General features: G+C 49.2%; 1 protein-coding gene across 3 annotated transcripts in view; it reads right to left on the bottom strand.

Moving 5' to 3' along the window:
* Positions 1–23469, bottom strand: part of LOC131579176 (GDNF family receptor alpha-4) — a 70368-nt gene that overhangs the window by 2636 nt on the left and 44263 nt on the right. For 2 of the 3 annotated variants that reach the window (XR_009277658.1, XM_058838760.1), the window contains exons 2-7: positions 13194–13472; positions 10132–10212; positions 6455–6800; positions 3261–3370; positions 1773–1907; positions 1398–1555 (exon numbers count right to left, since the gene is read on the bottom strand). Coding sequence is in view for 2 of the 3 variants with exons in the window: in XM_058838760.1 (XP_058694743.1) it covers positions 1398–1555; positions 1773–1907; positions 3261–3370; positions 6455–6800; positions 10132–10212; positions 13194–13472 (1109 nt within the window). In the remaining variant the exon portion in view is untranslated. Of the gene's footprint in view, positions 1–40; positions 203–1397; positions 1556–1772; positions 1908–3260; positions 3371–6454; positions 6801–10131; positions 10213–13193; positions 13473–23469 lie in introns of all 3 variants that reach the window. The other variant, XM_058838762.1, reaches the window with a different exon arrangement.

Here is a 23469-nt window from a genome sequence, read left to right as displayed (position 1 = left end):
GTGCCAGTCACAGACAGTTCACAGCTTCTCCATCACTTACAGCATGAAGTTCTCAGCTCTAGATCTGGACCTGAGGCCACTACTTGGATTTCTCTGAGGTCTGGGGAGCAGCAGCTTGAGGGAAATCCTCCAGATCTGTTGGGTGCCAAGCTTGTGGCCTGGAGAAGGTATCCCTGTGCTCTGCAGCAGTGCCACCAGTGCCCTGGAGAGCAGTGAGGGAACCTGAGGCCACTTTTCTCCACCTCCCAAACCCCTGCTCTCTGAAAATAGGGTGGAGAGAGGTGAACCGGGTGTTTTCCCAGCAAAAGAAACAGTGATAAGCCTTAAAATAACCTGCATTTGGAAGCTTCTGAAGGTATCAGTCAGCCCAGTGCAAAGCCCACGCTCAGTCCTTGGAGTCTAGTTAAAACTGACAGCTTCTGTAACCTGAACGTTCAGCAAATCAGGGTCACTGTTAATTATTCAATAGTAAAATAATTGAATCTGAAAATTACGCTGGTGTGGCAAATCAAGGTCATTTTGTTTTATTTAAAAATAAAATATTTAATGCCTGTCATGGCCATCATCAGTAAATGAGCATGTTATTTGTTTTAAAATAACTTCAATTTAATATTATTTTGATAGTAATAATTTGCTGATGAACAGAACCTTTCCTTTCAAGTTTTCCGATGCTTAGCAAACCTTAGTTAAACCCCTGCATTTTGACCTCTAGAATCCTCAATTAGCAAGGGAGGAACTTGTGTCCTGGGAAGCTGAAATGCTGGTCTGCAGCTGAACTGGTGCTCTGAAGGGTGGTGAGGAGCCACAGCAGAACTCCTGGCTGAGAAACCCATGGAGAAAGGGAAGGGAAGGGAAGGGAAGGGAAGGGAAGGGAAGGGAAGGGAAGGGAAGGGAAGGGAAGGGAAGGGAAGGGAAGGGAAGGGAAGGGAAGGGAAGGGAAGGGAAGGGAAGGGAAGGGAAGGGAAGGGAAGGGAAGGGAAGGGAAGGGAAGGGAAGGGAAGGGAAGGGAAGGGAAGGGAAGGGAAGGGAAGGGAAGGGAAGGGAAGGGAAGGGAAGGGAAGGGAAGGGAAGGGAAGGGAAGGGAAGGGAAGGGAAGGGAAGGGAAGGGAAGGGAAGGGAAGGGAAGGGAAGGGAAGGGAAGGGAAGGGAAGGGAAGGGAAGGGAAGGGAAGGGAAGGGAAGGGAAGGGAAGGGAAGGGAAGGGAAGGGAAGGGAAGGGAAGGGAAGGGAAGGGAAGGGAAGGGAAGGGTGAATCAGGCCTCCAGGAGGTGGAGGGTGGGTTGGATGTCTGCATGTGACTGAAATGACAACAGGTGGAAGAAGGAGTTGAGGTAAGGAGGCTGCAGGAGACACAGACATGTCCGATCATCTCTCTGGGCCAGGCCTGCCCTCTCCTACCTTGGTGGGCTGGAGGTGCTCCAAGCTGTTCTCTCTGAGGGTCGCCACAGCTCTGTTGGCATTTCGCTCCTGCTTGTACATCTGTGTGGTGGGAGGGATGGACGGGGCCACGGCTGTGTTCAGGTGAGTCCCGTTGCCAAACGCCTGAATGGCGTTCTCTTTGTGTGGGAAAGATGGAGAAAAGGGTTGTCAGGGCAGGGGGAAGCATTCCTTTCCCAGCCTCTTTCTCTGCATCATCCAAATGGACGCCTGAGGCTCTTCAGAGCTCCTTTGCTGGTAGCACAGGAGCTGGACACCTACAGACCCTGCAGGACCGTGGCATCTCCATGCCCCCATGCACGAGAAGCCTCAGCAGCATGCAGCAGTGCCACTTACGGAGACAGATGTTGTTGGTGAAGAGGTGCAGGAAGCTCTCACACTCTTCCTGCCGGTTCCCGCTGGCGTTGCAGGTGCACCAGGGAGCGATGCTGGATGTTGAGTTGTCGATGTAGTTGGGGGTGATGGGGCTGCCTGCCGGGACCGATGGACAAGTGTTACTTCAGGAAGGGTCAGTGACATCCCTTCGTGCTCTCCTGGGTTACTCTGCCTCAGCCAAGCCCCTCCATGACAGCAGCAAAACCCTTCAAGTGCTGGTGTCATGGGTCTGGTTTGCTCCCGGGGAAGAGAAGAGGAGCAGTCACAACCCTTTGGGTCACACCACCATCACCAAAGCCTTCAGTCAATTAAAAAGTGCTGTCAATCCAAGGAATGGGCAATTCCTGGGAATTCAGGTTCCCTGATAACATTCAGAGAATAATGGAATGGTTTGGGTTGGAAAGGACCTAAAAATAATCTTGTTCCACCTCCTGCTATGGGCAGGGACACCTTCACTGTCCCAGGCTGCTCTAAGCCCCGTCCAACCTGGCCTTGGACACCTCTGGGGCAGCCACAGCTTCTCTGGGCAGCCTGTGCCAGGACCACCCCACCCTCTCAGCCAGGAATTCCTTCCCAATATCCCATCAAACCCTGCCCTCTGGCAGTGGGAAACCATCCCCCCTTGTCCTGGGACTCCAGCTCTTGTCCAAAATCCCTCTCCAACTCTCTTGGATTCACTTTAGACCCTGGAAGGGGCTCTAAGGTCTTCTTGAAGCCTTTTGTTCTCCAGGCTGAGCATTCAAAACCTGAATGTGAATGAAGATTTTCATGCTGCCATAGAAAAAGCCAATCTCAATCTCCAGAATGAAGGATTAAAACGGAATGAAATGTTGGCCCAAAAATGTCAGTCTGTCTCATCCATCAGCACACAGCTGGTCCAAAGGCCACTAGCACTTCTCTTTGTACTTTTGTCTGTGCCAACTGCTGCCAGCTGGGCTCTGCAGCATCTGAAACCCCAATCTGACTCTCTCTGAAGTTGGGAAAATGGCAGTGCATGGTGACTTCCAGGGGGATCACTGGTGATGGCATCAGGGAATCCCTGGCAGAGCAGACACCCTGGGACAGCCCACATATTGCCACTGGAGAGAAAAGCTCGAATCTTGCAGTAGCCCATCGTTTTTCTCCCTCCACTGCAGCCATCCTGAAGTTACCCCATACCCATGGCTCAGTCATGTCACTGAAGGGAGAAAAACCAGCAGCAGGCTGGATGTGGCTTGGAGCAACGTGGTCTGGTGAAAGGTGTCCCTGCCCATGGCAGAGGGTTGGAGTGAGATGAGCTTTACATGTCCCTTCCAACCTGAACCATTCCCTCACTCCGTGATGTCCCTGAGAGCTCAGCTCTCCACCTTACTGTCCTCGTAGCCAGAGTAAGAGGAGACATTTCCCACCCAGAGGAAACATTTCCCACCCGAACTGGGAAGGATTCCACGGGAAGGAGGCGTCTCTTACCGATGATGCCGGTGTAGGCCAGCAGACAGGCGGCGTAGCTGTCCCTGCGGCAGCCGCTGGCGGCCTGCGGCGATGGCTGGCAGTTGAACTGGAATTCTGCGTAGCGCGACCTGATGGAGCCAGAGCACAAAATGGGACATTTCACCACAGGTGACCGAGGCAAAAGGGGTGCAACAGCACACTCGTGGTGTTTACAGAGGGAACGTGTTTGCAAAATGCTGCTGTAGGTGTTATCCAAGCAGTGTGAACAGACGTCTCCTGCCCACCCCAACAAACCCAGGAGGAGACTTCGAACAGGTTCTGCAGTTAATGTTTTACAGACTTCCTCCTACAGACTGCATGAAAAGTCCAATCTTGGAAGAAATGTTTGTTTTCTGTTGTGTGAGGTTGGTTTTTGAGAGAAGAGCTGTTGTCAGGTATGAAATCAGTCTGTGTTGCCATTTTCTATCTTTTGGGTAATAACTTTGCCTAAAGACCCCAGCCTTCATTTTCAGTCTGATCTGATGAAACAGAGAATTGCTCTGGTCCAGTTTTTGTCTCTACAGGCTCTAAATATAGCTGAGGTCAGCTCAGACCAAGGGAAATGTCCTACCCACCTCTAGGCCTGCTGCCCCATCCTCTGTTGCAGAGGCCTATTCTCAGGAGAAGGACTCTCTGGAGCCTGTGGAGCCGGCAAATCATTCTGCCAACCACTTATCTCTTGAGGCATGGACCAGCTCCTGGCATCTGGTGCCGTTTGGAGATCATAGGGTATCTGAGGCATCAACACAGGGCTTCCAGGCAGGACGTGGCAGCAGCTGGAGATCCTGATCCCTCTCAACATTCACTCCGTGGCCAGGCAGGAAGGGATTTCACATGGCACTTGAGCTGCTTTGGAAACTCAAGCAAGCACCAGCACTGACAAGACTTGAAGGGAGGGTTCTTTATGTGACAACCTGCACAGTCTGAGCTGAGAACTGAGAACCTCAAATGTTTACCCTGCCTGGGCAATCTCAGAAAAACTGAGCATGTTGCTCCTCCCAGACATCCTCTCTCTTCCAGACATGTTGCTCTTGCTCCTGGTCAGTGTCCACATCCCAGTTTGCACTTTCCAGCCCACTTCACCCCTATGCCCTAGCCTTCTTCTTTTTCTCATCTTTGTTCCCATATTTGCCCCATATCAACCCTTTTCTCCTGTAACATGGACAGGCAAAATCTTCTTTCCCAAAACTTGCTGCATTGTTTAGAGATTTAGAGAAGGGAGATAGTGACTGTGGATTTTATATCATCCATATTAGCAGAACCCCCCGCTCTGAGCTGGGAAGTTCAAAGGGCTAGAGCTGTGCAGGAGCTGCAGTGCAGACAGGGTGAGACTTGGAGGGTTTCACTCCATTTCTTTATGATTTATTCCTGGCTCTCCTTGTGGATTCTGCACTGCTGGCTTTGACCAGGTCACACGTCAACCTCTTGCTCCCTCTGTGTCTCTAGAGGATATTTTATATTATATATTCAGAGTCCAAGGGACCAGATAATTAACAGCTGTGCTGCTTGCAGGAAATAGTTTCCAGTCTCCTGGGGAGTAACACTCTCCCCTTTGAACCTCTTCTTCCCCCCCCCACACTGGGCCTTCTTGCCATGCTAGGGAGAGGGCAGTACCCACCCATTTCAGCTTCCCTGGGGAGCCAGGGGGCAACATCTGAGCAGGGCCTGGTCAGCCCAGGGGCTTTGCATCTTTCAGAGTCTACTTCTGCACAGCTCAGGTGTTCTCCGTGTTTCTGGGCTGCAGAGTGCTGAGGGTATCTGCACTTTCCTCTTTCCAAGAGGATGCTGCTGCTCTCGCCTTCCTTTGTGAAAATATGTAATGTGTGTATTGTAATTAAAAGATGATGTGCTGGTAGGGGACGGCTGCTGGAAGTTCAGCTCAGGGAGTCCCAAACCCCACAGCAACTGGAGACTGAGACAATACAGGGAGGTGTGTCCTACACTTGTTCTTGTGCTCTTCCCCAGGTGTCTGCTCATGGCCCAGCCTTGAGCATGGGGGGTCCCCATGGTGCTGTTATTGTCTTGCATCTCTCACTGCCAGGTGGGCTCCGCTCCCGAGAGCTCTATGTGGATTAACCTTTTGGAATATCAATGGCTTTTTGGGAAACAGGGAGGTGAAAATAGTACAGATGAAGGAAAAGCACTGAAGGGGTTCTGGTGTCAGTGTGCACATGGGATAGGTGTGTGTGTGTGTGCCTGGGGCTGCATGGAAACAGAGGAGCAAAGCAGGCTGGCCACAGACTGTGTGGTGGATCTGGAATGACACCAGGACTCTGAGACTCCTGTTGCAATCACCAAAACATAGAACCACAGAATCACAGAATGCTTTGGGTTGGAAGAGACCTAAAAATCATCTCATTCCACCCCCTGTCACGGGCAGGGACACTTTCCACCGTCCCAGGGTGCTCTAAGCCCTGTCCAGCCTGGCCTTGGGCACTGCCAGGGATCCAGGGGCAGCCCCAGCTGCTCTGGGCACCTGTGCCAGGGCCTCAGCACCCTCACAGCCAGGAATTCCTTCCCAACAGCCCATCTAAATCTACCCTCCTCCAGCTTCCAGCCATTCCCCCTTGTTCTGCCACTTCTTGCTCTGGTCCAAAGTCTCTCTCCTGCTCTCCTGTGGGTTCCTTTCAGGGATTGGAAGGTGCTATAAGGTCTCTCCAACACTCAGCCTTGCAGCAGAAGGATGTATTTTTTGCATATGTCAATTAGTTTTTCTAATTAAACAAGCAAACAAACATGGCTTTAAGGCCTTCACAAGTGGCTGTCAGGATACCTTGGGTGCTCCTTGAGGATGCTCTGGGCTGAGGAAGAGGGACAGTGAGGGAGATGGATTGGTGAAAGTTGCTATAAGGACTCTCCTCCATATTCCTGCTTAGCCTGCGCCTTCCTGGAACTATTTCTACAGCAGATAATTCTCTAGGATGAAAGCAAAAAATCCATAGAAAATGTCTAAAAAACCTCAGCATGATCCACTCACACCTCCTTCTGTCTGTTACACGTTCTGTAGGACACCAGGACACGGCTCCGGGAAGGGGCCAGCGAGGCACGGTGGGCTGTGGTGGGATGGAGCCCCAGGAACACCCTGCAGGTGACAGCTCCAGCCACAGGGCTGTCAGCAGCCCCTGTCCCAGGGAGGGCTCTCCCTGTGGGCCAGCCCTGCCTGTGACCCTGACCTGCAGACGTAGTTTTCCCGGCAGGAATCCAGAGGCGCCAGGCAGTTGGGCTTGTCCTTGGTCTCGTAGGAGCAGGCCGGGACGATGGTCTGGCGGCGGCGCTCGGCGCAGGCCGTGTCCTCGCAGGGGCAGAAGAGCAGCTCGTGGGTGTACTCGGGGGGCACGCGGTCGAAGAACTTGCGCAGGGCCTTGTGGCACTTGGAGCGGTTGCAGGTGTCGGCCCGGGCCAGGCGCCGGATGCAGAAGGAGACGTACTCGGTGCGCAGCCGCTGGCACATCTCGTCCACGTTGCAGGCCTTGGCGGCGTCCAGACACCGGTTCACCTGTGTCACCTCATTCTCAGAGCCTGTGGGGTGGTGGGACATGGTCAGGGGGTCTGCGCTGAGCTCCCTGCCAGCAGCGCCCCTGAGACCTTCATCCCCACCCTGCTCCCATCCATGGCCACCTCGGGCAGACCACACCTGCTCCAGGAAGGCAGCGGACGGGGTGAAGTGTAGGTTTGCTCTCCGTGTCCCAGCAGGACCAAATCCCCTTCCCATATTCATCTTTTCCCAAGAAATGCCACAGTCCCAGACCAGACTTTACCCCCAGAGCTCCCTTTGCCAAGCTCGTATATTTAATAAAATGAATTTTGCTTTAATCTGGGCATCTGGTACCACTTTGTTAATGCAAATTAACCAGCCTGAGGCCTGGAAAACAGCAGGCATCAGAAAATGCGTCTACTTATAGCCATAGGTGGATCCACTTGAGTGCTGGGATCTCCCCTAATGGACCTCCCTGTTTCTGCAAGTTGCTCAAGACCAAAGAGCGAGTCAGTGGCAAGGCTGGGTGACAGATGGGTGTCTGCACTAATGGGTGTCAGATGGGTGTCAGATGGGTGTCAGCCTCACTGCCCTGGGCAGGGAGCTTCTTTGGCCTCTGCAGGGTCATGTCTGCCTTTGGCAGCAGCTCTGTTAGCTCACCCCAGGATCTGCCCAGCTAAGTGAGACCTGTCTGGGATGCAATGTGCCCCATCCAGACCAGTCCAAACCAGTATCCCCATGTCCTAAGTAGTGCCAGTGCCTTCACAGGGTGGGATCAGAGGCACCACCCAGCTTCGTGCCCCTGGGACCTGGTGCTGCTGCCATGTGAGTGCACGTGGGTCTCTCCTCACACCCTTTTCAGGGTCACCCTTCACTCACATCAGCAAAACCACTCCTCATGTCCAGCCTCCTAAACAAGAGGAGAAAGAATGTCCCAGTCTGGGTGGGAGAGCAGAGATGTACTGTGGGATGCAGGGAAGGTGAAGGAAACCTGCTGTAAGAGGACAAGTCAGGAAAAAGAAGCAAAAACTGTATTGATGGATGAGAAAAACTGAAAAACTGTCTTCAGTGGGAAAGTAGGGATCTCATGAGCTGATATGCCTTCTCTGTAAATACAGAGAAAAGGGAGAAGGAAAGGTATTTGTCTAACACTGTTTGTAGGGCTGCTCCCAAGGTGGGTGGGGGTCTGTTTTATAGAGGGGAAAAATGCTACAGTGTCCCTGCAGGAGTCAGTGGAAACATCAGACTGTGTCTGATTGAACAGATAAAACAAGGGTCCTTCAAGCTTGAGGGAGAAAATGAATTTGAAGCTGGTTTTCACCTCTCTGAATTAAAATAATGACCTGCAGCACACCAGAAGGACTTTCTCCCCAGCAGAGAAAGATTTTTCCACAGAGGAAAAACCCCAGAATGATAAATTCCCAGTGCAGAGTCAAGCCCTGTCTTTGACTGGGAGTTAAAACCAGCCAGTCACTGCTGACAAGTGTTAAAACATTGACAGTATCCCTGAGCACTTCAGAGCTGGCTGCCCTCCTTTATTTCCCTGACTTTATCACATGCTCCTTCTCCCAACATTTATTTCTCCCTTCCTGTCGCCTCCTGTTGCTTACAGTGAGCTGAAGTCAAATTCCAAGTTTTTCAGTTATTTTGTGATGGGTGAAAGTTTTGCTTGCTGTGCTTCCATCACTCAATACTTACCTTTAAAGCTGCCCAGAGATGAATATTGTCAGAGCATTGGTTTATGCTGGGGAGCTGCCAGCTGATGCATAGGAAAGAGTTACTTGGAAGGGTTTCATTACCCATTCAGCCAATAAATCACAGGGACCATGCTGGATTCTCTCCTCTTCCCACGCAACACCAGTGGATGTGCTTTTTAAATCACTGCTACAATTAGAGTGGAGGGATATGGATCCATTTGTACAGTTTTAGTAGTGACCATATATTGTTTATGTAAAATTCAGTTTCATATACCTGTTGTCCATTTGGCCTGTGGTCACAGAGGTGTGTTATGTTTCAACAAGTTCTTAGGATTTCTTTTTGGTCAATTTGAAAGAGGGTCCTTTGGCAGTACTGACCACATGACCTTGGACACTGGATAGGCAGAGGGCAGCTGGTCATAAGTTATGTTATATTGAAGATATTGATTAGCATGAATAAGGACAAAAAGGTTAAGAAATTTCATGTCCCTAAGTGGATGCCAAGTCCTGTGATGAACCCCTGCTGCTCTGGGCCCTTTTGCTTTGCTGCACAACCTATTTCCATTTGCTTCAAAAACCTGAAAGTGTGCTAACCATGCATAAAAATCTGCATCCCTTGATTTCCCCTTGCTCTGAAGCTTTCTAGGATTCAGCAGAAGGGGAAAACCTCCAGTCAAGAAAACCATGACCCAGCAAAAAAAATTCCGTGTCCAGGCACCGATCTGGCAGGTGGAGTCAGTGAGAGCGAGGTCAGGGAGCCCCTGCTCCACTTGTCCAGGGCTGATGGGTCAATTTGCTCCAGGACATTTTCACCCAACAAGTGCCTGGCCCTGGTGGGGACTGCAGACACTCAGCAGCTGCAGGGACACGCTGCTCCTTCCTCACTTGGGTGCAGCTCCAGCTGTGGATGTCACCCAGAGCAAGGCACACATTTGGAAAAAGCTGTTTGGGCACATCTGCCAGAGACACAGGAGGAGCACATTGCCTGCTCCCAGACTGGAAGTTTGGTAAAACACCCACTCTTGGTAAAGCTTCCCCACGGCTGTGGTGAACAGGCTGGCCGTGGTGGCAGCTGTGCCACTGGTGATGGACAGGCAGCCACACTCACCTTTGAGCTGCTGAGCTCTCGAGGAGTTAAAGGTGTCAGGCTGTTCTGCTCAGCTGTGAACAGGATCAGATGCAGAGCACAACAGGCTCTGGATCCTGAGGTTGCCCTCGGGGCAGGTGGCTAAAGGCTGCGGCTGGAATCAACACATAGGTTGAGTTACCAACCTTTTTCCTGCAGAGCTTGATCCTGTAACTGATGTGGAAGCACCCTCTGGAACCTCACAACACCCAAGCAGCTGTTTGGTGAGGTGTCTGCATGGAACAGATCACCCACCTGCTATGGACAATGAATGTGCCTAGGATGGGTCATTGCAAGGGGACTTTGTACCACATCTCTAAGCCCCAGTCCTCCACAGCACGGACACCAAACAGCCAAAAGACAAAAATCACAAGTGTTTTTTCCCAGAACATGTAACAGTTTATCACAGGAATCAGAGGCAACTCCTTGGAAAAACAATTGCCAGACCTGAAGGAGCACAAAGGACTTCCCTGTCTGCAGAGTGCGACCCCACAGCTCTCCCTCCCTCCCTCCCTGCTCCGGGAGGGGTGGGAGCATTTCCCACCCACCTACCTGCAGTGATGGATGCCAGCCGCACGTAATCAAAGCCCCTGATGAAGGGCTCGTAAGGGGAGCTCTCCAGGACATTCATGCCTGGGGGAAAGAAGAGGGAAATGGGTGAGAAGGCAGATGGGGCTCCCGAGGGATGGCTGAGATGCACAAGGTTCGATATTTGCAGTGAAAGATTGCTGGGTGGGTCTAAAGGGCTGTGCTCTAAACGCTCCAGGTGAATGGATACTCAGAGTCATGGGACAGGTGTGTGGACACATCCTTGGAGAAGGGAATGGAATGTAACTGGCTTTTAAGATATAGATCTGGGTTTTGGAGTGGGGCAGCCTGTCAGGGACTGTTGAGTTGTAACTCCCTGTAGCTCAAGCTCTGGGTGTACTGCAGGGATTGCCAGACAGGACACCAGGCTGTAGCACAGCCTCCTGCTCATGGGCAGAGCTCAAACTACCAGCTCCCTACACACTCAGGCTTTCCATCACTCCGTTCATTATTGCTGTTTCTTCTGTGTCCCTCCCTGAGTCAAAGGTCCTCACCTGTTTTAGGACACAGATAGGGCTGTTCACAGGGCTGTGAGTGTGATAGCACACTCCCTATTTACTGTCACCCCTCCCTTTCCCCTTGCCAGCAGCCTTTTCTTACTTGGCACAAAGCTAATGACCCACAGCTCCTGCAGAAACTTCCTCTCTTTGTTTTTAAGTCTCTGGGAGCCTGATTTTATTCAACTGGTGCTTCCCTTTCATCTGTGCAATGGTCTGTAATGCCCCATCATCCTGATGGATACCACAGAATATCATTGAAGCAAACAGCTCAGTATCTGTTGGTTTTTTATGAGACGTTTGGATGGATGTGGGCAGCAGCAGCAGGAGATGCACTGGCTGGGATAAAAGGACCACGCAGCCCCGTGCTCCGGGCATGTGCTGACCTCCAGCTGCGGGCAGGAAGGGATGCTCCGTGTCCACAGCCCTGTGCAATCACCAGCGCTGCATTACAAGGCAGCTTTACACCTTCATTGAAATATCTTGCATCGTTACTGACTGGAGAGGGGCCCATATGTATTTTCCAGCATAGCAGTTTTATGTCCTGATGATAAAGCACCTTATCAGAGAGTTGTTATCGGGTTGTCATCACGTTATTGTGTCTCTAAATGGGAAGGTGGCTAAACGTGGGCAAGCTCAACAGAAGCTGAGTAAATAGTGTGTTTTGTAAATTCCCTGAGCACAATTGTTTTTGCAAGAGGGCTTCTAGGAAGCTTTTTGCAGCCTCCTGGGTATGTGTGATTGAGAAACAAAGCTCTACATGGACCGTGTGGATTTGCTTCCTTTCTCAGTCAATTAAACATGTGTAAGGACTCTGAAACATGGGACTGCTAGGAAGTATATCTCCCTGGGGAAATTAAGGCAAGGAAGTCAAAAGTTTGGTGTGTGAATCTGCCTTGCAAATGAAGTCAGGTGTTTGAAAAAGAGTGGGGCTCAGGACATGACAGCAGAGGAGTGGAGCTATTGTCTGCCTCCAAGGCCAGCCCTCTCCCAGGCATCTGCAAGGTGGAAGTCCCAAGCCAGGGGGCAGAGAGTCCACCCAGCACCAAACTGCTATTCTGCATCTGGAGACTCAGAGCTGGCCCCAGCCTGCTCTCAGCACTCCGTGTCAGCCTCTCTCTTCTCTCCCTTCTAGTGGGAGGTGTCCCTCCCTGCCCAAGGCAGGGGATTAGAATTAGATGTTCTTCCAGGTGCCTTCCAACACAAACCATTCTGTGTCCCAGAGCTGGAAGCCCTCATGACAACACTGCCTTACCCAGCCATGTCACAGGTGACCTGTTCCCAAAGTCTGAGCCATGAGGGTCAGCTTGGAAGGAGCTGAGACATTTGAGATGAATGGAGGAGCTGGATTGCTTCCCCAGGCTTCCTTCAGTGGAAACGAATCTGGCACATAATTATGGGAAAGACCAGAAACTGGAGGGTGCTGAGCTCTTGTATTTCCCCAGTCAGTTCATGGCACCATGCTCTGCACCCTGCAAGCTGTGGCACCTGAAAGCTTCCCAGGAACTTCATCAACCAGTTTCCATCCTGGCAAGCCTGTGCACTGTAGTGTCCATCCTCTTTGTTTTGCTTGGCCTTTTGGCCTGTGGTCTCACCCCTGCACTTTTCCTTTCAGGTTTCTGCCAGCAGTGTTTCACAGCCCATGGCTGGAAGGCTCTGTTTAATTCCCCATTTTAATTTTCATGGTGCATAAAATACTCACCAGCCTGACAAGGAAGAGTTATGGTCACTGAGGTGCGATTTTATGGTGACTCTTAAAAAACTCTCGAAATCCAAACTTATTGAATACTGGCTCTGGGAACTCTTTAAGTTCCAGCTTGATGTCATCAGCCCCAAATCTTCACTGACCCAAAGACACTGGTGCACTTGAGACATTCTGAGTGATTTTTTTAAGTTCCTGCTGTTTTTCCTCAACATAACCTGTGCTTTATGTTGTGTTTCTATAAAATCTACAGTGTTCATGGTCTCAGTTAACATACTTAGATACAAAATATGCATTTCTCCAACAAAAGATCTCAGTGTATATTGGGAATGTCATAAAAAAGAGGTTGGGTTAAAAAAAAAAGCAAGGAGGCACCTCAGGTTTTCAGTACTGCTTTCCCCAAAATGTCGATACCACAGGGATCAAAAGGATCATCAAATCTCTTGAGTTGGAGGAGGCCCACAGGGACCCTCAAGTCCAACTCCTGGACACAGGACACCTCAACAATCCCTCCCACCCTGTGTCTGAGAGCGTTATTCAAACTCTCCTGGAGCTCTGGCAGCCTTCGGACTGTGCCCATTCCCTGGGGAGCCTGGGCAGTGCCCGAGACCCTCTGGGGGAAGATACCCAAGATATTCCCTGATATCCAGCCTAACCCCCTCCAACACAGCTTCATGCTGTTCCCTCGGGTCCCATCAGTATGTCCTGGAACAGAACAGGACAATACAGGGGTATTTTGCAGCAGCTTCGGAGCTGGGGGGCTCTGTGGAATGGCCCGTGAGCCATTTCAGGGAGATCATCAGAAAGGAGCGTCCTGCTCTACTGACCTTCCATCAGCGTGTGGTGGATGCTCCAGTAGACACTCAAGCAGTGTTTCTCCTTCTTCATGCCCCTCTTGCACTTGCAGCCGTAGAGCTGGCTGGAGAGCAGTGCGCTCACGGTGCTGCGGCACTGGCTCTTGGCGCCGGGGCCCAGCTTGTTGGCGCCGTTGCCGGCGATGCACTGGCGCAGCGTGCGGAACTTGGCGCTGCACACCGGGTCGTTGGTGCAGGACTCGCCCGCCTGCAGGCAGTCCCTGCTGGAGCCCGCCGCCTCCGCCATGCCTTCTGCAAGGGAACCCAGAGGCTGTCAGCTCACGGAGCAACCCCGCCAGAAATGAATGGATTGGGTCTCCCACTGCCTCCTTCCAGGCTGCCCAGAGAAGCTGTGGGTGCCCCGTTCCTGGAAGTGTTCAGGGCCAGGTTGGATGGGGCTCTGAGCAGCCTGGGACAGTGAAAGGTGTCCCTGCCCATGGCAGAGGGGTGGAACCACGTGACCTTTGAGGTCCCTTCCAGCCTAAATCATTCCATGGTTCTATGACAGGATCAGCCTGGTAGCAGCATTATAGGTTACAGAAACGTCACCGGTCCCTGGTCTTCTTAGAGAACAAAAATAATTTCAAACCCTTTCTTTCCCAGCTCTCTATCTCATTTCTGCCCTCCAAAGATGACAGTAGCCCCATGTTAAGGAGACCCTGGCCTCTGCTCCTTGAAAATGATTTAACTGTGCCTACACCTTCCTGGAGCTATAAATGTCTCTGTGTGGGTGTTTTGACATGTAGTCAGCCCACATATATCCCAGGAATTGGGATATTCCCAATTCACTGTCACCATCTCCCAGGACTCCCACTGTTCCTGTTCTGGCTTTTTCCAAGCTTTTGTAAATTGTCTCCAGAGTTCCTCTACCAACAGAAGACGCTGTTCCCCATTTGGAGAGGAGAGCCCAAAGCCTGGGAGGAAGATGGTATTGCTACACCTACACCAATAAATTAATCCCTCAGGGCTCAGTGGTGCTGCACCTCAGTGCCAGGAGCAGACCAATCCTGTGTTATTTGTTGCTCTTCCTCACTCCAGCAGCCTGGACACGTCCAGCTGGGTTTTTGGGGATGTGCTCACCCCAAAGCTCGTGGCTGCGGTGCTGCTCCTGGCAAAGGGCAGGGCCAGCGGCTTCGCCGTGCTCAGCAGGACCTGGTTGTGCAGCACCCAGGTAGTGACAGGTGACAGCTCTCATGGTCTGGAGCATTTGACATAGATCAGGCATCACTACCCCACGGCTTGGGAGGGTGAGGAAGAGGCAAACCTGGTTTATGGAAGGGGAGAGTCAGTTCCAGTGCCTGTACAGTAATTTTTGATCCTGCTGTACTATAAAAACAGAAACTGCTGTCATGACCTTGAAGGAGAACTTCTCAAATACTTCCCAAAGGAACTCTCTGTCTCTAACATAACTTGTCTTCCCTTTGGATAGGAACCAGAAGGGAAGGGATAGAAAAGAACATCTGCTTTTTGACTCCCTCCGGTGTCTGCTTCTGGTGAGACCCAGCTTGGACAATATTAGAAAATCCCGCTTCCTGTGAAAAATGTGAGTCCCTGATCTCCATCTCTGAGGGCTTCATGAAATCTCTGCTTTCTCCAAAACTCTACAGATCTCTTCATAAAGTCCCATTTTCTGCCTTCCAACTTCTACCTCTCCTTAATTTCTGCACCTCCCAGTTCAGCACTGGAGCCCAGTACATCCATTTCTGTTCCCTCAGCAGTCACAGTGTGCTTGCTAAGAAGGAGCTGTCTCTGTTGCTCTTGATTAGAGTAGAAAGTAGCAGCTGGAGTTCAGATACTTCAATTATGTTTATTACAAACTTTGGGTGAACCCACCAGGAGGTTTCCTCCTGAAATATCCCAGTGGAATCTCAAATGAAAAACCTTTCATCTAACTGCAGACTATTTCAAAGTGCCTCATGGCCAACGTCAAGCTTTCAGGTATTTCAAATCTCACACCATCTCAAATCTGAGTTCTCCTGCCCCTGATTTATTCATAGACCTGGTTTATTTAGCACTCGAGGCTGGTTTGGATCTGCCAAACGTGGAGAGAGAAATTATTTCCAACATGTGGGAAACTCTGCCTAGGGCTGTCATATACTGAAGAACTTCGAACACAGGGAACCAGTTGCCTTGAAATATCATTTGGGCAATTTGCAATTTCACTGAGATCCATAAAATGAGCTCAAGAACATATCTGAGCAGAATCCATAGGAATAAAGGAAAAAATACTTGGCTTCTTTTACTGTGGCTTTCTCCAAAGGATCTCCTGTGAATGAGGATAAAGCCCAGCAGGTTGTATTCTAGAAGAGATGACTTTGTCAGTGTCCTGTCAGCTGCTAGAAAAGTAGGTTAAAATAGAAATTATGACCTTCCTTCCCTTTCTCCGCTACATGAATTGCAGAAGATACTCCCCAGGATGGTTATAAACACAACCAGCCTGTAAAAGCTGTAAAACACTTCGGGAGCTCACTTTAAATAAATCAATCAGATTGACCATTTGAGAAATTTTCCTGTAAAATTTTAAATAAATATATCCTCAAACCGAGCCTTGCTTCATAGAACAAAGGCCAGGGGTGAATATTTACAGCCCAAACCCACAGCATAAAACACCCCCATTCAGACTTTATGACAGAGGTGCTTAAAGCCACTTGGAGTGTCACGAATGACCTGTTCTGTAATTGTGTCACTTAAAAACCAAATCATTCAGGGGCTTTTATTGTTAGTGCTGTCTTTGCAACTGAGACAACATAACACCACGTTTTTCTCCTCACACTGCCCCTGAGAGAGTAATTTTATGCAACATTAAGACAGCACCTCTTAGGGAAAAAATAAATCTCCATGACTTATAAAATTGATAGTGCTTCCTAACAGGCAGGGACAAGAGCAATGTTAGGTCTTCTCTCCCAGAGATGGAGTGGCCTTTCTGGTTTTGCCTTCAAAAATAGCTCCTGGCAGGCTCTGTGCCACAGGATTCTCCTCCTCCTTGGCTGACCAGGGAATTGGGATATGCACCGAGCTGTGCGTGGCTTGGGCTTTCTGTGTCTCTGCTTTTCTAATTGCAGCCCTTCCAGCTCCCTCTGCTCCCTTTAAAAGGCCATTTGTCTGGAGTTTTATTCCTCACTCCCTGCTAATTTCACGCTGTTTACGGTGGGCAGATGGAGTAATGAGTTTATTTTCGCATCCTGTTTGTAGCTGTGCTCCACATCTGTTTCTGCTCACTCTTATCTCAGTGCCATTCACCCAGAGATGCTCCTGAAGTGTGGGAGTAGAGAAAAATCTGTCTCTTCCCATTTGAACAGACCCTCAGTCCCTCTCACACAGGTGTCTCAAAGGGCATTGTGCTGGCCCAGCAGATCTCACTCTCCTCCAAGGGGATAATTTCCTTTCTCAAGGAGGTGCAGCCGTGCCTGGGGTGCAGAAGTGTGAAGGTGATTCCTTGTGGGCTGGAAATAGTGAATAAAATGCCTGGAGAGCACCAGTGTGGAGTCCTGTCACTCTCCCTTTCTTACTCACCTTGGGCTTTAGATGTTTTAGCAGGAACCACACCAGTTCCACCGGGAGCTTTGGGACTAAACTGGATTATAAACATGTATGAACTGGGCTCCAGTTTATATATGAATTCAGCATGAATCTTTTTACACTCCTCATTTGAGGGGCTGGTGAGGACATCTCAGGAATGGTCTCAATCTCAATGTAAGGTCTGAGGGTGTTGAAGCAATATTGGAAAGTTCAGCCCAATAACGTGCTGTGTACATTAAAAATGTGCTGCCTGACTCTTTGTCCCTCCAGTTCTGACCTTTCACCCCTTCCTTCCACGTTATGAGCAATCTTTGGTCTGCATTGGATCTGTGCCTCCATGCAGGACTTTACAGATACAGAGGAGATAGAAATAAACACAGCAGCATCCACAGAATATTTCCTCCTCCTCTAATCGCTGATCCATGGAGGAGATAAGCACACTGTGTGGACTCAAACCCAGAGGAAACATTCCTCTGATCTGTCTTGCTGTTTATCATAGATTTATACATGACACCCAGATACCATGACAAGTTGTATCATGTCTCCATTACCCTTAAGGAGAACAGAATTCATCATGAAAACCCTCATAATGACTTGGGGTGAAGTCTCCCTAGATATCATTATTCCCCTACACTAACACATCCTTTTTGACAAGGCTTCAGCCTTTGTTTTCTAAAGATGCCTCTGGAATGCCCCATCCTGCTGGGCTGACTCAGCCAGACTAACCACCACGTCAGCTAGAAACAATATTCTTATGAGAGGAGGATGAAAATCAGACCATCACGCTCAGTGCATGACCTGCTTGTAAATAGTTGTGTATCTGTTTTAAACAAGTTTAATCCATCAGACCAGGAAGAAGGCTTAAAACTTTTGTGGATCCATGAAGTCCCAAAGTGGGTACAAATTCTTCTGTAATACAGGGAATCCAAAACTCAGATTGCACAACAAAGTACAAGTTTTGGCAGAGAAAATGATCCATGTCACATTGATTCCTTCTGGAATCTGGGAACACCATGATGTTGGTGTGTTGGGAAGCTTCAGTCCCTGGCTTCTGCTGGAACAGAGGCTCTTCTCCCGCTCCCAAAGCCAGGCAGTCATACCAGACAGGGTGATTAGGGTTTGTGATCACCAGGATCTCAGCACTGTGGGATAACTGGTGGTCTCTGGATACCAGCTCCTTGTATGTCATGATGAGACAACATCTAGCAGAGAGGAGCAAGGACAACTGAGGTCTCAAGGGCCAAAGGTGATCCTTGAGTACTTGCAGTGGATATAAGACCTTAGGTTCCACCTAAATTTGACTTTAAAATGTCCTGGCTGAAGAGAAAGACAAAGATTCTCTGCTGAGGCTGAGCAAAACAAACTTAGAACCAGGACAGCTCCTTTTTTTGGTCTAAATTTTCCTGGGTCTGCTCAATCACACCACCTTGTGATCTTCTTTCCCACCTCTGACCTGTCATGTTCCTCATCCGGAGATCTCACGTGCTGGGCAGGGCTCACACACGTCCCTGGTCACCTGAGAGATGATGGTGAACAAGAAGTTTGTTCCCTTGTCTTTCTGTGGCTTCAGGTCTAACATTTGACCTGCACAGAGAACACCACAGGACCATTTCGGTTGGAGAAGCCCTTCCAGCTCTCCGAGCTCCAGCAGTCCCCCTGCACTGCCGAGGCCACCACTGCCCCACAGTCCCAATGCCACATCCACAGGGCTTTGAAATCCCTCCAGGGATGGATCCACCAAGCTCCTGAGCAGCCTGTTCCAATGCCTGACCATAATCCAGTCCCTGACCAAAATGCTGCAGAAAGCACTCTCAGGGAAGGTGGCTCAATAGGAATATTGAGGATTCTTGATATTCAAATGATCTTTGCTTTTCCAGTCAGGCTGTATCCCAAGGAGACACTGTGAGCACCCTGTCACAAAGAGGAATCCCTAATGTGTTCAGTCAGGCCGTGGCTGCAAAGGGACTGCATGGACCAGCACCTCTGGCCAACAATTCCAATTGCAATGTTGGTGACTTTCTTAGTGCCAGCTCCTGGTCGTCAGCTGGACTTGTCACACACAAAGGAAATCAAGATTCCATGCCCTGGCCATTATTCTGAGGTGAGGAACAAGCAGAAGGATGTCAGTCTAAAGCAAAGAGCGTTCTGCAGATGCCAGAGGCACAGGAGGAAGGAGGCTTGGCCATGTGCAGGGGCATGCAAAGACAAATGAGGTCTGTGTATGGGGAACTGGGAGAACTAAGGAATGATTTAAGCAAGGCAGTATTTGTGCTATCAGCAACGTGCTGGACACTCACAGCAGTCTCCCCCCACTGGGGCTACGTGTTCCAGCTCCTGAGCAGTAATTGCCACGGGGCTGATTTTCCAGGCTTCAGAGGAAAGCAAGTGCTGTGTGCTGCAGCTCCTGGAACAGCACAGAGTCCCTGGTGCTCCAAAAGGCTGCACTGCTCAAGGCAGAGCAGCCATAACACAATATCCTATAGCTGCAGAGACACAACTGAGACAGACACTGAGACCCCCAAAGAGTCAGCACAGTGGTGTTTGGGTTCCTCAAACATCCACACCTGGAGCAAGATTTATCTTGAAAGGAAAATGTTGTGACTGGATACTGGAGCACACACTGTGACATGTTCTCTTGGTGTCCCTCCTAGACCAACCTCACCATTAAACCCTTTGCATCTTCTCCTTTTACAAGCACAAATTCTTCTCATGTTGCAGTTTATGTTCATCCACCACTAAAGCAGCATTCAGGAGTCATCAGCCACAGAGTCTGAAGTGACTGAGCTCCTCAGACATCACTTGATTTTGTACATGTATTTTTATTTCTCTATCTGCACATCAAGATCAGCTCAGCTTCCCAGCCCAGATTTGGATAAGCAAGGCAGTCTAATTCTCATCCTTCTGAGCAAAATCTCAGCTAACAACACCCAATGCCTTAAAGCCAGTCTGCTTAAGTCCAGCAGAGTGAGATCCAGATCTTTCACAGTGCCTGTAGTGATTTTATACACATAAAAAATAAAACATCTGAGGATTTTTTTAGCTCCCTTAGCTCCATTTTGCTTCAAATCATTTGACTGAAGAGTTCTGGCATTCACCAACTCTTCAAAATCTAGCAAAGTCTTATTAATTAACTGTGCACTGATGTAAAAAACGACCACTTGGGAAGCCCATATGTGTCACATAAAGGTTTATTGTTTCCTACAGGGTAACTTAATATGAGAGTCTGTAATAATGCAGTCTCAGAGTACCATGGATAATCCCACAGGGCCCCCACACCTGACCCAAGGTAGAAACTCTTGACACATTTCACACACACCTATTTCCTCCATCCCTGTGTCCATTGGTGGCCACTGCTGTGGATTTTCATGACCCCCCCAGGTTCTACAGAGCCCCTCAGGGCTGTAGCACTGACACTGCAAATTCCTGCAGCTCTGCACTGTGCTCTCAGCTACAGAAACCTCTGATCTGGACTGAATGCAGCTCCCAAGCCTCCTTCCAGTGGCATTGTTAAAAGCTTTCTGCAGTGCCTTCTCTTTGGCCATGGCTTCCAGGAGCCATGAAAAATTGAGAAATCTCATCTCAAATTTTTGAGATGAGCCAGGGCAGTTCTCCACACAGCATTTAAGAAGATGCCTCAAACACTCCCAGGACGGTGCCTGCTCTCAGCTCTTGTTTTCCTGGTTTACACTGCTCAAACTCCATGGATGCAGCTGGAAAATTAAAGCTGAACACCCTTCTGTCTTCTGGCAGGTGAATGAACTATTTCTTTAGGAACAATGAAACTGGGGTCAATTCTTTTATTTTTTGAGATCCATTTGCCTATCTGAATTTTTTTCTTTAACATCTCCTGCAGCAAAGGCATCCCTCTGTACATGAAGATGCTTTTTGCAGAGTGTTTGAGAAATCAATTCCACCAAAGGAGTTCTGTCACACTGTCCTGAGTCATCCCCAGAGGGATTTACTGGCCAGATGGTTGATCTTGGGGTGAAATACTCAATACCAGCTTGGAAGGGGCTCTGAGCAGTGTTATCTAGTGGAAGATGTCCCTGCTCATTGCTGGGGGTGCAGAGATGACCTTTAAAGGCCTCTTCAAAACCCAAACTATTCTGTGATTGTCTGGCACATCTTGCCCAAGCTCAGGTGCTTGCTTTCCTCTCTTTGGCTGGCAAAACTCCCTGTCCACGCCAGCACTCCTGTTTCACTTGGAATCCTTCTGCATAACAACGCAGAAAGAACAGTGAGCTCATTTAATTCTGGAAGCCAAACCCTGCAAATCTTTCTTAGCTGTCAAAGCAGCATTTCTGTAATCACATGGCTTTGGCCAGAGTCTGTGTATACATCAATTCACTTACACTTTCTCCCAAATACCCCACATTTCTGATTGTAAATTAGATTTCTTTTGCCATGCCCCGTTTTTTGACCCTTTTGCTGCCCTTTCCCCCACCCCTCCAGTCTATGTGGATGGCAATGTCCTTATTTCCTCCAAATAATTCTTGCACTTTTCTGTCAAAAACCTTAGGAGCAAGTTGAAAACCAGAGGGAATTTTTTATAAGGAACATATCCCATCAGGGGCATTGGAAATGCAGGCTTGCAAAGTCCTCTTGGTCAGGGGAATTTGCAAAGACCCATGAGGGGCAGATCACAGGACAAAAATCCCCACATCTCCAGCTATTGTCTTCAAAATATCTCCTTTGGTACACAAGGAAAAAGTTCTCTGAATATTCCTGCTGAGTTGTTTGGGGTCTAATCTCCATCTGAGGGGCTTGTCCTTCATTCCTGCTGCTCCCAGGGGCAAGCATATTGCAGTGACTTCTATTTTTAAAAATTACTTTCAGTGTTTGCAGATTGCCCAAACCCTTCCCTTAACTTCTGCCTCATGAGCAGAGCAGCATTTCTGGAGGCTGAAGCACTGAGGGCTCAGGATCTGACAGCACAGATTTCTGTGCCCTGCTCACCAGTGCCATTAAAGACATCTCTACACTGTTTTATTTTCTCTTTTTCCCCCTGCTCTGTACTTCCTTGCAGTGTATCACTTTCCTGCTCCAGATACCATCCAGTGATTCTCATTCTTTTTCACATTCACAAAGATTTTCCATCTGCTGTAGTCTCTGGCTGCAGCCAGCTCCTGTGGAGGAGCTGCTCAGCAAAGAAGAGGTGATGGAGAGAGGCTGAGGGTGAGGAGAGGGATGGCTGTGCTGGTGATCCGCTGATGGACACCATCAGTGACACAAACTGGGAATAGGAGTGGATCTGGTGTTCCTGCCAGGGGTTTGTCCCTCTCTGACATAACCAAGAACAAGATCCTGAACCTCTGCTGTGGTGCAGCTCAGAACATGTGATGGGTCATGAGAGGGGCAGCAGTTCCAAGGAGATAAAGTAATTTGAGGACGTGGAGCCTTTTGGGCAAGACCTTCAGGATGACATCCAGGCTGCTTCTGTCATGTCCCGCCACACTCTCCATAGAATAAGAGATTTTCCCCTCCAAATTCTGCTTTGAAATCCGTTTCCCCTCGTGCCACAGAGCTGCTCACACAGAAATACGTTCTCCCAGCAGTTGCTGGAATCTGTCAGTGTGTGTGTGTGTATCAGCTACTGGAGATGGTAGAAAAGTAATGTCTTTATCTTTCCAGCTCTGAGGAAGAACGAGATCCCAAAGGAGTGGAAAGGGAATGCTCTTTTTAAAGAAGCAGACAAAGGAATTATACAAATCACAGATCAATCTCATGGCTAAGGCTATCCAGGAAAGTAGGGGGTGATGTGATTTGACCTCTCCAAGCTGTTTGGCACAGGTCCACATGAGGTGCCAGAAGAGTGAGTGGCCTCTGGGCAGTCACAGCCAAGTGGGTGCTCATGAATACAGAGCTCCAAAAGCAGAAAGGCACATTTTCAGACTAAGAAGGTGTTTGAGAGTCTGTCCTGAGTCTGCTTCTGTTCAATATTCCCATAATGACTACAGTGATGGAATAGAGAATAGATTTCTGTAATTTGTAGCTGACAGAAGATGAGGAGGGGGTCACAAACGATGGGCAAGACAAGACTGGAATTCAGAATTATCTTGGTCTGTTTAAGGCAGTGCATGAAATCAGGAGGATGACACTGACCAGAAGCAAAAGTGGCACCGGGAGATGCGAGTGTGAAAAGACAGGAGGGAAAAACAAACCTAGGAAATAGAGGCAAGGGAGATAGGACCATGGGGTGAGAGGTGGTCACAGGCTGAACAGGGAAAAGAAACAAGATGAAAAACAGAAAATGTGTGGTCTGGGGCATAAGCACTATGTGTTTATCACAGGAAGCAATTATTCTGCACTTCTCAGCTCCAGAGAAGCTGAGAGTGCAGAGTTCAGCTGGAGTTTGGGTCATCTTTTGATAGGACAACACATGTTAAGGAAGATGACAAGATCCCAGAGGAATTTTATTAAAATTAGAAATAGTTTGAGGTGAGGATGAAAGAACAGGATTTGTGTGGTTTAGGATGAAGGCTGTGAAGAAACAAGATCAGAGCACTCAAATACATAAACAAGACATTTCAGATGTGGACAGTGATAGATATCCCTCCACTGCTGTGAGACTAAGATGAGAAGTAATTCTGGGTAAATGTGCAGCAAGGGAGATTTAGATCAATATTAAGAAAAATGTTATATGGAAGTTAAGATGTGGAACAGATTATGGAGGGTCTGGTTAATCCCCAGCAGTGGGATTATTTACCAAAGCACCTGTCAGAAACAGCTC

Source organism: Poecile atricapillus, chromosome 4 (genome assembly GCF_030490865.1).
Source record: "Poecile atricapillus isolate bPoeAtr1 chromosome 4, bPoeAtr1.hap1, whole genome shotgun sequence".
NCBI lineage: Eukaryota > Metazoa > Chordata > Aves > Passeriformes > Paridae > Poecile > Poecile atricapillus.
This window is presented reverse-complemented; position numbering and strand designations above follow the sequence as displayed.